Source organism: Etheostoma spectabile, chromosome 7 (assembly GCF_008692095.1).
Source record: "Etheostoma spectabile isolate EspeVRDwgs_2016 chromosome 7, UIUC_Espe_1.0, whole genome shotgun sequence".
In the NCBI taxonomy this organism is placed as follows: domain Eukaryota; kingdom Metazoa; phylum Chordata; class Actinopteri; order Perciformes; family Percidae; genus Etheostoma; species Etheostoma spectabile.
Window position 1 is genome coordinate 9,944,637 of NC_045739.1, and position 12,929 is coordinate 9,957,565.

Genomic DNA, 12,929 nt, shown 5'->3' on the forward strand with positions numbered 1-12,929 from the left:
TTTCAATCTATGCAATGTTTTGATATGTGTGTGCAGTTGTTATTAAGCCAGATGGGCTGTGAGTTTCACAGAGCTCAAGGACAGTTTAGGGAGTGACTCAGCCAACACACACTGTGACGGGAATAGTGGGGCCTGTTGGGAGCTGTGGGTTTTTGGATAGAATTTCCTCCACTAACGCATAGCAAAATAAAATCAGATGTAATTACAACTGTACAGTATACTACGGTAGAATTTTGTTGTGAAGTATGTTTTCTGGTACCACCAAAATATCACTTAAAAAAACACCTGCATTATCTACAAATGTAAGATGCCTGTGAAAATGTCATGCTGAACTTTGTGTTGGACTGGGGCTCTGGCTAGTGGGTGGTGTGGGGGAGGGTTATAGATGGGGGAGAACTGAGATGGGGTGAGTGATGAGGGGGGTTAGGAGAGCACGGGCTGCTGATGCATGCTCCGCATTCCTCAGGTGTTGTCAGCATAGCTGCTCAGTAATTACCTCTCTGTGAAAACATGCACAAAGCCACACTTTACTTGCAAACTTAAAGGCACCAACCAAGAGAAGCTGATAGGGGAGTACATTTATATACACACTTTAACACATTATAAGCTGGAATGGTTATTTTGTTTCTAGAGAATCAATGTGAAAAAACAATGTGCCAGAGTAAAATCTGTTGAAAAATCACAGGCATGGTGGACATCATGCATGCAGTGTAGCTACCAACGCAGAGTGAGGCTGTGTGAGAGCCAGGAGCTTGATTTATGCAACACTCCATCTTCTCTCAAAGATCTGGTCAGGTTGGGAAGTTGTAGCCAGGCAGACCTTGGCACGTGAATCGAGTGGCGTGATACAGCTACAGATACAGTTGCAGATGGTGTTCAGCCTTTACACACAGAATTGTATTAACTTTGCACACAGGGAGTAGATCATTGTGATCCCCCCTCTGCACGCTGCTTTTCGTTGTTTCTCTAAGATGTCATAACTTTTATTATTGACACCACTGTCACAGAGGAAGCAGGTTTCTCCCTGTCTGGGAACTCTTCTCTCTCTCCCCTTCATCTTCCCCTCTCTGTCTCCTTGGCTGGCTTGCTAAAAGCTGAGGGATTGTGTGCAGATGTGCCTGGAGAGAGGCCAGCCCCTCTGCCCTGGGAGAACATGTGGTCTGGGAGTGTTTACCCTGGCACTCTTTCAAGCTCTCTCCCACACAGCATGCTGGCGTCTGTCTCCCCTGGATTACAATGCTCAACCCTCCTCTCACAAAGGGGACGTTCTCAGGTTGAGGTGACACCATACGGTCCATGGGTGCCACCAGCAATCATGTTGATTTAGTGTGTTGACAACAAGAAGAGACAGCAACGTAAATAAAAAAATTAAAATGGGAATACATGAATGAATATATCATTTAATTAAATACAGTGTAATGATAGTTTGTTTGAAAAAAAACTCCCAACATACTATTTTCCCTCTACCTTTTTTTGTGTTTACATTATATTCTGTTTTTATCATCGGAGTGAACATATGTGTGGATTCAACAGATATCCAGAAACCTCAGGCAGTTTTTTTTTTTCTTTTTTTTTCCACAGATTCTCAACATACTTCACATTCTCTCCTGTGATTCAGGCTGTGAGTTGAAAATCCTTGAAAGGCACGCTTGACAATAGTGACAGCGAGGTTACTGTCAGTTATGTGAAATACACACCAGTTGTTTTTAGTACACATGATTAAATGCCAGTGGGAAAAGGAGGAACAGTGCTACAGACCTGCAGAAAAAGGCATTTATGAGCATTTCAGTTACAGAACGGCTGTGGCGGAGTCAAAGATCCTCTCATGTTCTCTTTATAACCAATTGACTCTCTGATTAGAACTTGCCATGTAATGTAATGTAATGTAATAGAGGACATGCCATGTAATGTTGACAGAATATTCCATTGAATTGTTTTATTATTTTTGTTGCGTTAGTGAAATGGGTTACAGTGTCCATTTCTCTCTGTAATGTAAGTATTCAGTGCCCCCTGCAGGTTTAAATGGTTTATGGGTCTACCTGTTTACATAGTCTATGGATGTTACTCAATCACATAATTTAACAAAGATTACACACTGATTATTCCATATGGTTATTTTTCATATTCAAACATAGAATGGGGGATATACTCTAGATTGATGTAGGTCTTTGTTGTCCCAGGTTTTGGCAACCCAGCAATTACAAAATATACAGTACAGTGACATATTCGTTTTTTGAATATTACCTTTACTTAAAGGTGGGAATAATATTGTTCTATTGGGCATGCTCATCAAACAAACAACATGTACCCATATCTTTCATTTAGCAATTCTCATTTTCATTAACCACTAGGGGGCATAATTTAGTGAAAAATGCAGAGGTTGAAGGGTCTCTCTCTCTCTCTCTCTCTCTCCACACACACACACACACACACACACACACACACACACACACACACACACACACACACACGCACGCACACACACACACACGCACGCACACACATTGGATCACTTCGTGCTTTGCTATTTTCTTGGCTTGGGAACTAGGTGCAACTCTGAATGTGTGAGCAAAAGAGACAACAAAGCCAATGAGATTACAACATTTACATTTAATGACAAGAATTCGTTGTCGGCCTCTGTGAAATAGGAATTTCTATACAGAAATAATTTGAAAGTGAATTGGAAGTGAAGTGGAAGTGGATTCCTCAAAATTAGCTACTATTTATAGCAAAGCCAAATAAGCCAGACTACTGTATGCATTTGTACTGTATGTATATGAATATGCCTAAATGTCTTGCACTAACCAACTGCAGACCTTTATGAAATAACTGTTAATAGAAAAACTTAAACCAGACATAAGGTTCAAGATTTCTGTAAGCAAAATGTTAGTGTTTCACAGGTAGGCTATTTAACTGACATTGCAGTATCGTTACTCATCAACATTTCGTTTTGTAGCGAGAAATAAAAATCAGGATTCTGTAGAAATATTGAGCCAACATGGCTGATCCCAGCGCGCCAGTTGCAGGCAGCGCCGCCTCTCCCTCCTACCTCCACGGTTGACGAAAAGCGCATGAAATAGGAGAGAAAAGGAGGTGTGTTAGGGCATGCGCACAGGGTGCTCGCCATTTAGTTATCCCATTTTTTGAGGAGTCGAGCTTACGTCACGGGCTCGTCCACAGCGCTAGAGCTTGAGATTCACCATCCACTCATGCAACTACAAGCACAGAGAGATATTGGTGCTCCGAAGGGAAAAACGCTTTTACCTTTTAATTTTTCTTTTTAGTTTGGCACGGAATGAGCTTACCGGAGCCGGGAGGCTGCAGCAGCGCTTCTGGACGTGTGGACAATTTTGGTGGCATGGTGTGGTGAAACAGAGACCCCAGCAAGCACTGAGAGACAGAGGTTACACAGTGCATCATGTTTGAATGCGAATAATCAATTAGAAATATACATGACTGAGCTGGTGCATTGTCTATAGCCTCGCCGGGCTGTAGCAAGTCTCTTTTTGTTGTTGTGCTGAAGCCCGTCTGAACGCCGCCGTGCTGAGGGGCTGAGGGTGCAACTGAACGGACAATCGCACCCGGACTATTGAAGGGGTTCGGATGAGGTGGTGGATCGGGTTGTTAGGTTTTAGAAATCCAGCCAACTTTTCCTCTATTCCTTTCTAACAGCAGTGCCAGCGAGCATTGCTCAGGATATGGCGATGAGGTTGTTCTACCTGGGATTTATCCTCTGCTTGGAGATCATATCTCCTAACGGTGCAACCGTAGGTAAGAAGCCTGTTGTGTTCTCTTGCATTGTGATACTCGAGCAAGCATGAGCACTTCTTTTTTTTTTTTACCCTGCAAAGCATCTGTGCACAGGCCTATGTTCACCAGAGTTGGAGCCATAACCGAAAATAGGTTGCCTTCACAATAACACAGTGTTCCCACAGCAGTATTCTCAGAAGAGCTGATCAATAATTAGGAAAGCCTTAAATCAGGGAAAGTAGCCTGCCGCTCAAATAAGCAGCGCATTGATTTTTTTTTTTTGGGCATATAATCAGTCTGCGTTTTTTAGATGTGCTCCTGTCTGAGCAGACAGAATGGGCCTGCCTGCAAGGAAGGCAGACAGGGAGGTTATTCACTTTTGGAATATCCGGCAGGTAGGCTCAAAAGCAGCACTTACAAGAACGAGCCATTTAGCTGCACAAAACAACATCATTTCTGATTGACTGAGACAAAATGAGCCTTATCTCAATTTCTTTCCTCACAAAAATACAATTCCTCATGCAGGCTATTTTCTATATGCCTACAACTGATTGCTACTATTAAAAACCAAACGTGCTGTTTTTTTTTTTTAATTTTTTTATAAGTACCAGGCTTAAGTATCATATCAAACCTGTGAGCCATCGGTCAGATCAGCTTTCGTGTTTGTTTTTAGTTACTCTAAGCATTTGAAAACAACAGTTGCTCGTAAAGATGTAATCATAATGGCGCTGCTTGTCCCGACGTGTCAGGTCAATAGCTGCCTGGAAATCACAACTTGTTAGTGACAGCCAGTGAAATGAATAGTTCTCCTGTTACGTCCCGGGAGCTCCTCAAAACTCCCAAATCTCTGATAGTAATGCAATATTAAATGCACCATTGCTGTCGTGACAAAGCATTGCAGACCTGTTGAGCGATCAGGCTGCTGTTTCTCTTGAGTACCTAAAGGGAACCCTGACATTGCAAAATAGCACATGTATCTGTATTTTTTCCAACAGATAAACCTAGCCATTCAATATGTAACTTTGCACCATCATAAAAAGTATTATGAATTAGGTTTACCCTAAAAAGACATGGTACATTGAGGCTATGTATTGTGATATTCTGAAGTCTTTTGCAAGTCATTTATAATGGGCTATACTGTGGATGTCAAACAGTGAAAATCCATTATGTCCTCTGTTCCCTCCAGCTCAGAACTGACAGCCTTGTCTTTGAACATATATTTGTAATATTAATCTGACACCTTATTTTACTCTGTCAAAAGAAGGTGAAATAGCTCCTGCCAATTCTATGTGGGACGTCTTATATAATTTTCATTAGATTTTGATGGAAGCTGTTCAGAGTAAATGCCATAGCTGAGGTTACAGGAGTGGGGAAGCTCCTCCCACTTCCTCCATCAGTATTTAACATCTGGACACAGGGACACCATTAATCCAATTTAGATGTGACTACAAAGGGGGAGATGCCAGCTGAAGAGCTGGGGGGTAAGGGCGAATGAAACAAAAAAAAATAAAAGACTCAGTCTTGGATGCTCTCTGAAACTGACACTTAGTTACATCACAGGGAGTCAGGGAATGGAAATGATGTAAGTGTGTTACATCAATAACCGTTGGTTTATCAGCCTCCCATCGGAGCAGTGTTGGTCCAAAAGGGTAGAAGTGGTCAAGTAAATGGTTAAAAACCCTAAGGCCATTCACTTGGACTGGATTTGTCTGGATTGTTACAGCATGAATTTAAGAATGGGAAAGGATTAGCGAAAGGAAGGTCAGAAGGCTATAGTTAACAGTTTAACATTAGACAGACCTTTTTGTTTGTTATAGATCTTTGGGGTTGATTAGAGTTTATTATTGTGGCACTTAAAGGTGTCAGACTAACAAAATCCAGTTCAGGGCTGACGGGCCATGATTATATTAAGCAATATGAGGAAAGGTGAACACAGTTTGATTTAGATTAATTTATTTACGCTAGACCACACATTGTTGTATGGATGCTTGCTGTTAATTTATTGTTGTTTGAATCTGGGACGTAACTGACAATTATTTTTATTACTGATTTAATCAGCAGATCCTTTTTAGCAGGCAGCAGATGAATCATTATTTCATATTCAAATGGCTTGTTTTGTCTAGCTGCATGTCCACAACTCAAATATATCCAGTTTCTGATAACTTCACAAAGTACAGCATCAAATTCTAACATTTGAGAAGCTGTAGATATAGCATGTTTTCTTGTGATTCAATAGTCTATTATGAATGAATGAATGAATGAATGAATGAATGAATGAAGAAATGTGCAAGCAACAGAAAGTAAAACATTGTCCAAATGATTTAAATGTTGCTTTAATATTTGCTTTAAATAGACCTTTTTATATTGAAATGATGAGATATTTTGTCATATTGCCCAGGCCTACTATGGACTAAACAATCAGTTCAGTTGACATTACATTCATTATTTTAGCTATGTCATTTTAAGATTTTGCTGAGAAATTTGCATTTCAATATTGATTTATTTGTAGTTTTGAATTAAATTCTGCATTTCATGTGGCATTTTCATCATGTCCCATGTTGAATGAAATCCTCCGTCTTCACTTATTATTTGGAATTATACCACCAAGACATTCACGTTGGATAACTTTATGACTACTGAGCTTACATATAGGATCTCAACAACCTTTAGAAGCAGAAGAATCCCGTTTGGAGAAAAGTAAAAATATGGGTCAGAGGCTAGAGAGGTTGAATTCCAGAGGAGCCTAGACTCTGTTTACCTGACCTTTTTAATGGGACCTGGCTTTACCTTTTCCTTAGAACTGTCACTGGAAACATCTGCTGGAAAAATTCAGCATCCCTCATACAAATTCAACAGCTAATGGAACATAGATTGCTCTCTTCAGCTCTTCCAAGTGGAGCTCACTGGGGAGTTGTTATTGTAACTATGTACACCTAAGGTTGTTGATGCACTTTTATCAGGTAACACAGATACTCCACATAATGTTGTTCTGCCATTCAGTCGTCTCACAGAAAAACTGGATAAAAAAAGCATAAAATATGTGAATTGTGTGTGTCCCAAGTTTTGAGCACATTCTTATCCTTCTGAGTTAGATTTACTGTAAAACTTGTGTGCAGGTGTTTTGCATTTTGGCATTGACCTGTAGTGAAAATGTTTGTGAAATGATAATAGCAGATGGTGGGATCCTTCAAAGTAGCTGCAGAAAAGATCCCCTATTTCATTTTTATCCCTCTACTTCCTGCATTGCATTGCAATCAGCTGTGACCAGTTGGTAAAACCTGAGACACATAAATTGTGTGGTGTGGTGTGTGTGTGGTGTGGTGTGTGTGTGTGTGTGTGTGTGGTGTGTGTGTGTGTGGTGTGTGTGGTGGTGTGTGTGTGTGGTGGTGTGTGTGTGTGTGTGTGTGTGTGTGTGTGTGTGTGTGTGTGTGTGTGTGTGTGTGTGTGTGTGTGTGTGTGTGTGTGTGTGTGTGTGTGTGTGTGTGTGTGTGTGTGTGTGTGTGTGTGTGGTGTGTGTGTGTGTGTGGTAGTAACCATCTGTCTTAATGCAGCTCTGTAATATTCATTAGGTCATTGTTGGTGACATAATCAGGCTTGCTTGCATTCCTGGTTTCCTTTTATGGCAATATGTGGATGCCTTTAGAGTTTGTATTTTATTAACATGACACACACCACAACACATCTTTAGATAGGGATACGTCACACTTCATAAAGTAAACAGAGTTGTTCAAACGTTGCAAAGGGTTGCAATGTTTGCCTAACACCTTGCACAACTGTGAGATACTGGCTTTGTGACCCCTGTTTTACTTGGACATCATTAGTGGTGAACTCCTCACCTGATGCATCATGCTGACCCTCCTGATTGTCTGATTTTGGATTCTTCTAGCTGCAGCTCTTGTAGGCTTGTTGGCTTTACCGGATCACGCTCTAGTACACCTCAGGTGTTGTCATTGTCCATGGCTTTCCGCTCGACTTAAGAATCGATTTGATCATAGGGACCATGGCTGCTTTCACACCTGGTGGTCAGAAGACAGAATCTGATATATGGAGATAAGAGTCCAATTTCACGGACTGCTGCAATGTGTCAAAGCTATTTACTTTCATCAAGGTCACAGAAATGTCTCAGTATTGGTACATTGGGTGTACATGAAACAAACATTTTATGTGGTCCGTTTTTGTCGGAATAATATGTACACAATAAAAAAAAAAAAGCAAAGGGAAAAAAAAAACATGGTACCTCTGTGTAAGGGACCGGGTAAACGTTACTGTTTGATAGATTGTATCACAATTACTGTAGCTAACCTTTCATTTTTTTTTAATGCATTAATTTCTCAATTGGTTGTCTAGAAAGTGTGTTGTATGACTATATGTATTTATATCATGATAAAAAATCAAATATACTATGATTTTGCTGATGGGGTAAACCCCTCACCAATTTTTTTACTGCAACTTCAGTACTTTCCATCTGATAACTTGCTACCCAGTGTCATCCACTCTCAAATTACTTCAGCACAGCAGCTCAAACCAACAGTTAGACAGTTAAATCAAATAACCAGGTGATCTAACTGACATCTGCCTAGGCAATATAGTAAACATAGCATGTCCTTATGTCAATAAGCAATGGTACTAAAAGTACATATATTCTATATTAATGTGTGTCACAGAAAAACACTTTGTGAAACACTATAGTCGTATCTAATGAGCACGAATTTTGCTTATATTTGAACACAACATTCACATTGGCTTTAGTTTTTAGACTATAAATGAAAGCAGTTTAAAACCTTTTGATTTTGTATTTCCATGTCTGATTTGTTTATCACCTCAAAACTCTACTGACCGGGAACCAGTTGGATGTATTCTGTAGGATAATCATACTTTGTAATTTAACTCACTGCTTGCATTATAGTGCATGCTGCATTCCCAGCAATTACTGAGCCAGGAACATCCCTACCTCCTGCCTCCTTTAGAGTGAATTTAATGATTGATTCATAGAGCTTGACTTTCATTAAATCGCAGGAACATTTCATCCTTCAGCTGAGGTAAATCCTTGTTTAATAACATACTGTATCCGTACCTTATTCCTGTAGCCTCAATGTTTTTTTCCTGGTTGCTTCAGAGGACATAGGCAAGGCAAGATCGACAGCCAGCTCAGATGCAGTAATGTGTTGCAGTGAATTTATGTGTCTCAGCCTTCATTTCGTGGCTCACATGTTCTGTTTTCATAACCGCTGAATCTGGTTGGACATTTCCTCTATGGGTGCACAGAACTCTGCTATGCAGAGACGACAGGGTGGGTGTGGAAGAGCTCTGTAGAAAGCACCATTATACCTATTTACATTTATCTTTATGCCCATCAATCACACTCAATGCATGTCTTTTACTGCATTGCCTTTTACTGCTCTGGCCTGTGATGTCCTGGAGAGCTTCATCAGGTTACTTCCGAGGTCAAAGGTGCACCCTTTTGTTGTGCAATGACAAAAAGCAACGAGGCTCTCAGGCACATGAGTAGGCACTAACTCAAACTCAGTCTTCTGCTGTTTATGCATGTTCAACCTCTTTGAAAATAGCTATTGTGGATTAGAGCTTGAATAGCCTATGGTCATTGAATGTGCACTGTGAGCTGGTTAAAGTGCTTGGTTGTGGCTTGGCTTGACACAAAGCTAAGTGGTTGTTTCCACTGGATGGGCACTGCACATTGTGGGCATTGAAGAAGTTCAGTCAGTGGCAACAGCAGTGGGCAGGGCAGGGCTTTGTATTAGATAGTGTTTATCCCTCCTTTCTACCCTCTTATACCATAATATTCCACATTTTACATCTAAAAGGCCCGGACTTGTGAATAATGAATAGAGCACAGCATACAAAATAACGGCTTTCCTCTGCCCTCATTTTCTTCCCTGTGGTCCTTGTTTGGTTTTAATTGTTATTTATAATGCATAGGTTCCTGCTTTGAAATCCTGCTAAACTGAGCGCAGAGAAATCACTTCAAACTTGACAGCAGGGGTCTAATTACATACTGTAGTCGGTTTGCTTTTTTCACTCCCTGAAACACTGGAAGACCTGAGTTCCACAATGGAGGACCAGGAAGGGGAGAAGTAATGAGAAACAGTTCTGGTTTTTATTTCTACTTTCTCTTGCTGCTGCCATTGTACTCAGAGTCACATTTATTTACTTATTCATTCAAGTCATTTCCCATTCCCATTCGTACTGTTGTCTTTTAACAGCATTTAATAGAATTCATGCTCTATTACTCAGCCTAGAAATATCCACAAGGGGATTGGGTTGGTTGAATACTAGTATGTAACAAATTAACTTTTGTTCACAAGCATGTCTCGAACACTGTGCTCAGTGTTCGAGGCATGCTTGTGAAACAGAAGTAAATTTCACATATCAATATATTGTTAAATTCCAGCTCAGTCTGTGCGCATTAGGATGATGGTCATCGCTGTGGTGTGTGGCTAAAGCAAAAAATATATATATATATATATATATACAGACAAATACAACATATTCAGTAATGTGCAGCAAGAAGTCAGTCCTCTATTACACATTGCACTGTAACCATTTCTTACAGCAATGAGAGGCAAAGAATTTTCTCTGAATTCAAAAGAAAATCTGCTTGGTTTCTTTAAATCTAGCTGCTCATCTGTAACAGGTTGTCTTTTTTTTAAGGGAAAGCAACACACATGAAATCAATTAGAAGGTGCTGGAATGTGCTGCATGGATCTGGAGTTGATTTACAGAGCAGGAATGGCCATATTGAGAGAGACAGATTGGAGCGGGGTAAAGTGGGTCAGTGTTGTGTCCCAGCTCGTGATGGTGTCTCCATCACTTGGCTGCTGAATTGATGCCACAACACCATTTACACACCACCCTGTCCTCTTTCCATCCCACAGAGTTGCTTTTGGCCTTTTGAGATTGTCTAATAAAGTTTTTTTGGATTACATAAAAGCAAAAAAACAACTTATTATTGTAAATGAAAAGATGGCCTTGAAAGAACTTTATTCTTTTTTTGTCAGGCACTCAGGAGGGTTGTACAAAAGCGGGGCTCTATGTACGTTTATGCATTTGCTTATTCACTCATGTTTAATGCTTTTTGCCATGTATGGTGCTGAGGGCAATTCAGTGTGCAGTGTTTAGACGGCGCAGAGATCCAGTAGCCCTGCATGAGGAAATACAATGTGTGCTCCATACAACTGGCAGTATGCTCAAAATCAAACCAAGTCAGCCAACTGGAGCCTGGACATCCACATACTAGGAAGTGACTTTATAGCATTTATATCATAGGTTGTATGTTAACTCTGGATTAAAACCTTTTGTTTAATGCATCTTTTTAGTGACAACACCTGTATGTTAATTTACCTTTCACACAATACATCTATCGCCTTGTATTCTACCCTCAGAGCACCTAAAAAGAGCAAGTGTACGGATTTCAGCACTAGGGGAAAACCTCCAATGAATCTTTTGGGCCAGTAAAACAGCAATTTGTTCACCGGGATTTCTTGTTTTGACCAGATAATGAGGAAAGAAAATACAACTACAGTCTGATTCCCAATTTTGACAACAGACATCCCAATTTAGTGTCCTTGACTGTCTACTTCTCCAAAAAAGGATTTAAAACCATTAAAAAACTGAGTGTAGAGAATCAGATGTTAAGTTGAGTAGAAATACTAATCCCATGTCTAATGGACAAATACTCAATTTACTTTTAGTACTGGCCTTCAGGCATTCTTGGGCTGACCGTTGCCTCAAGGACTTTCTTAGCATTTATATTTAATGCCTTTGCAGTATCACTCTTCCCGTAAATATATTTTAAATGAAATACACTGATGGTTGTTTTTCTCAGGTTATCTTAATATGGAGGGGGTAGTTTTTCAGCTGTATGCTATTGAGAATATTACTTTTTGTGTGATAATACTTTTGTTTTTTTGTGGACAGAAGAGTTGAACACTGGGATTTCCGCCCATTTAGTCACGGCAGTGTGATCAAGTTGCCTTCAGCTGTGGCAGGAAATGCGTTAGTTGGGATGGCTTTATCAGGAGGGGACTCTGTTGGAGGCAGCACACTGGGCTTATAGGAGTTCTTGTAAGTGGAGTATGTACCTTGACTTAATGGATAGGTGTTTGCTGTTTGGTCAATCCTAGGAGAATAAATAAAAGCCTTTTTTATTCCCTTTTGCAGGTAAAAGTGGACTCAAATGGTTTAACTTCCCAGCCTGATTTGGACCATCCAACATTTTTTTGCGTTTTGGCGAGAACTTTGGAAAAAAGGCAAATTTTTTTAGGCTGAATTAACAATTCACATCTCTGTTTGAGATATTTCACTGGTCTTTGAAAGAGGACTGCTGAGAGGGAAGGCTGCCAGTCTTTCCCCCCAGTCTCTAACCCCTCCTCTGCCACAACCTCCAATTAGGCTCAGAGGTTCTCCCCTCTGCGTTCATTTCATGCTGGTGTGTAAAGCAATGATAAAATTAGAACCCACAAAGTTTTATTTCTAGTTTTATGCTCACTCACAGAGAACAACTGGCTCAGCCCAGCTGCTTCACACGGGGGACCAGAGACATTGATTGAATTCCTGTCAGAGGTTTTAATGCTTTTACTCATTTCAGCTCAGGGCTCAATCAGTGTGGCTTTTTGTTTGGTTGTTTAGGCAGATTAAATGGCAACATATAAGACCAGGCAAATCCAGTGTATTTACCACCATACAGAATGTACCAGGACATTGGTAATCTGAAAGGAAGCAAAACTAACAAGTTGGCCTCAGGCCATGCCTAGCGTCTCTCTCATTCCCTCACCGAGGGGTTGGGTATGTGCATGTCGTCCAAACCGATTCAGTCAATGGGCTCTAACCATTCTTTTACAGTTCTCTGTCTCTCTCATCTTGAATTATATATGCTGTCACATTCTTACAACATTTGATACGGACTGTATTATGGCGTCTCATGGCTGAGTTGAAATCTCATTCTATTGCATCACTTGAATTTAGTTTTGTAAGCCTTGCCTCTGCCATTGTGTGAAGAGCGAACGCTCTGCATTTGAAAACCCAGCGCTGCTCTCTCTTTTTCTTAATCTCTTCAGATATCAAGGTTTTGTTCACATAAGGTAAGCTGTGATCTTATTCCTGCAACCCTTCAGTTTCTAATTGTATTTACAAAAACATGACACTCAAAAATCTCAGTGTTT

At 40.3% G+C, this 12,929-nt stretch overlaps 1 protein-coding gene across 2 annotated transcripts in view; it reads left to right on the plus strand.

The window, feature by feature from the left end:
- Window positions 1-3,167: 3,167 nt before the first annotated feature.
- The window catches only part of lrp1ab (low density lipoprotein receptor-related protein 1Ab), an 87,639-nt gene continuing 77,877 nt past the window's right edge, over window positions 3,168-12,929 (plus strand). For both annotated transcript variants that reach the window (XM_032521656.1, XM_032521657.1), the window contains exon 1: window positions 3,168-3,771. In XM_032521656.1, coding sequence (XP_032377547.1) covers window positions 3,699-3,771 — 73 coding nt within the window. In that variant the 5' untranslated portion in view covers window positions 3,168-3,698. The remainder of the gene's footprint in view (window positions 3,772-12,929) is intronic.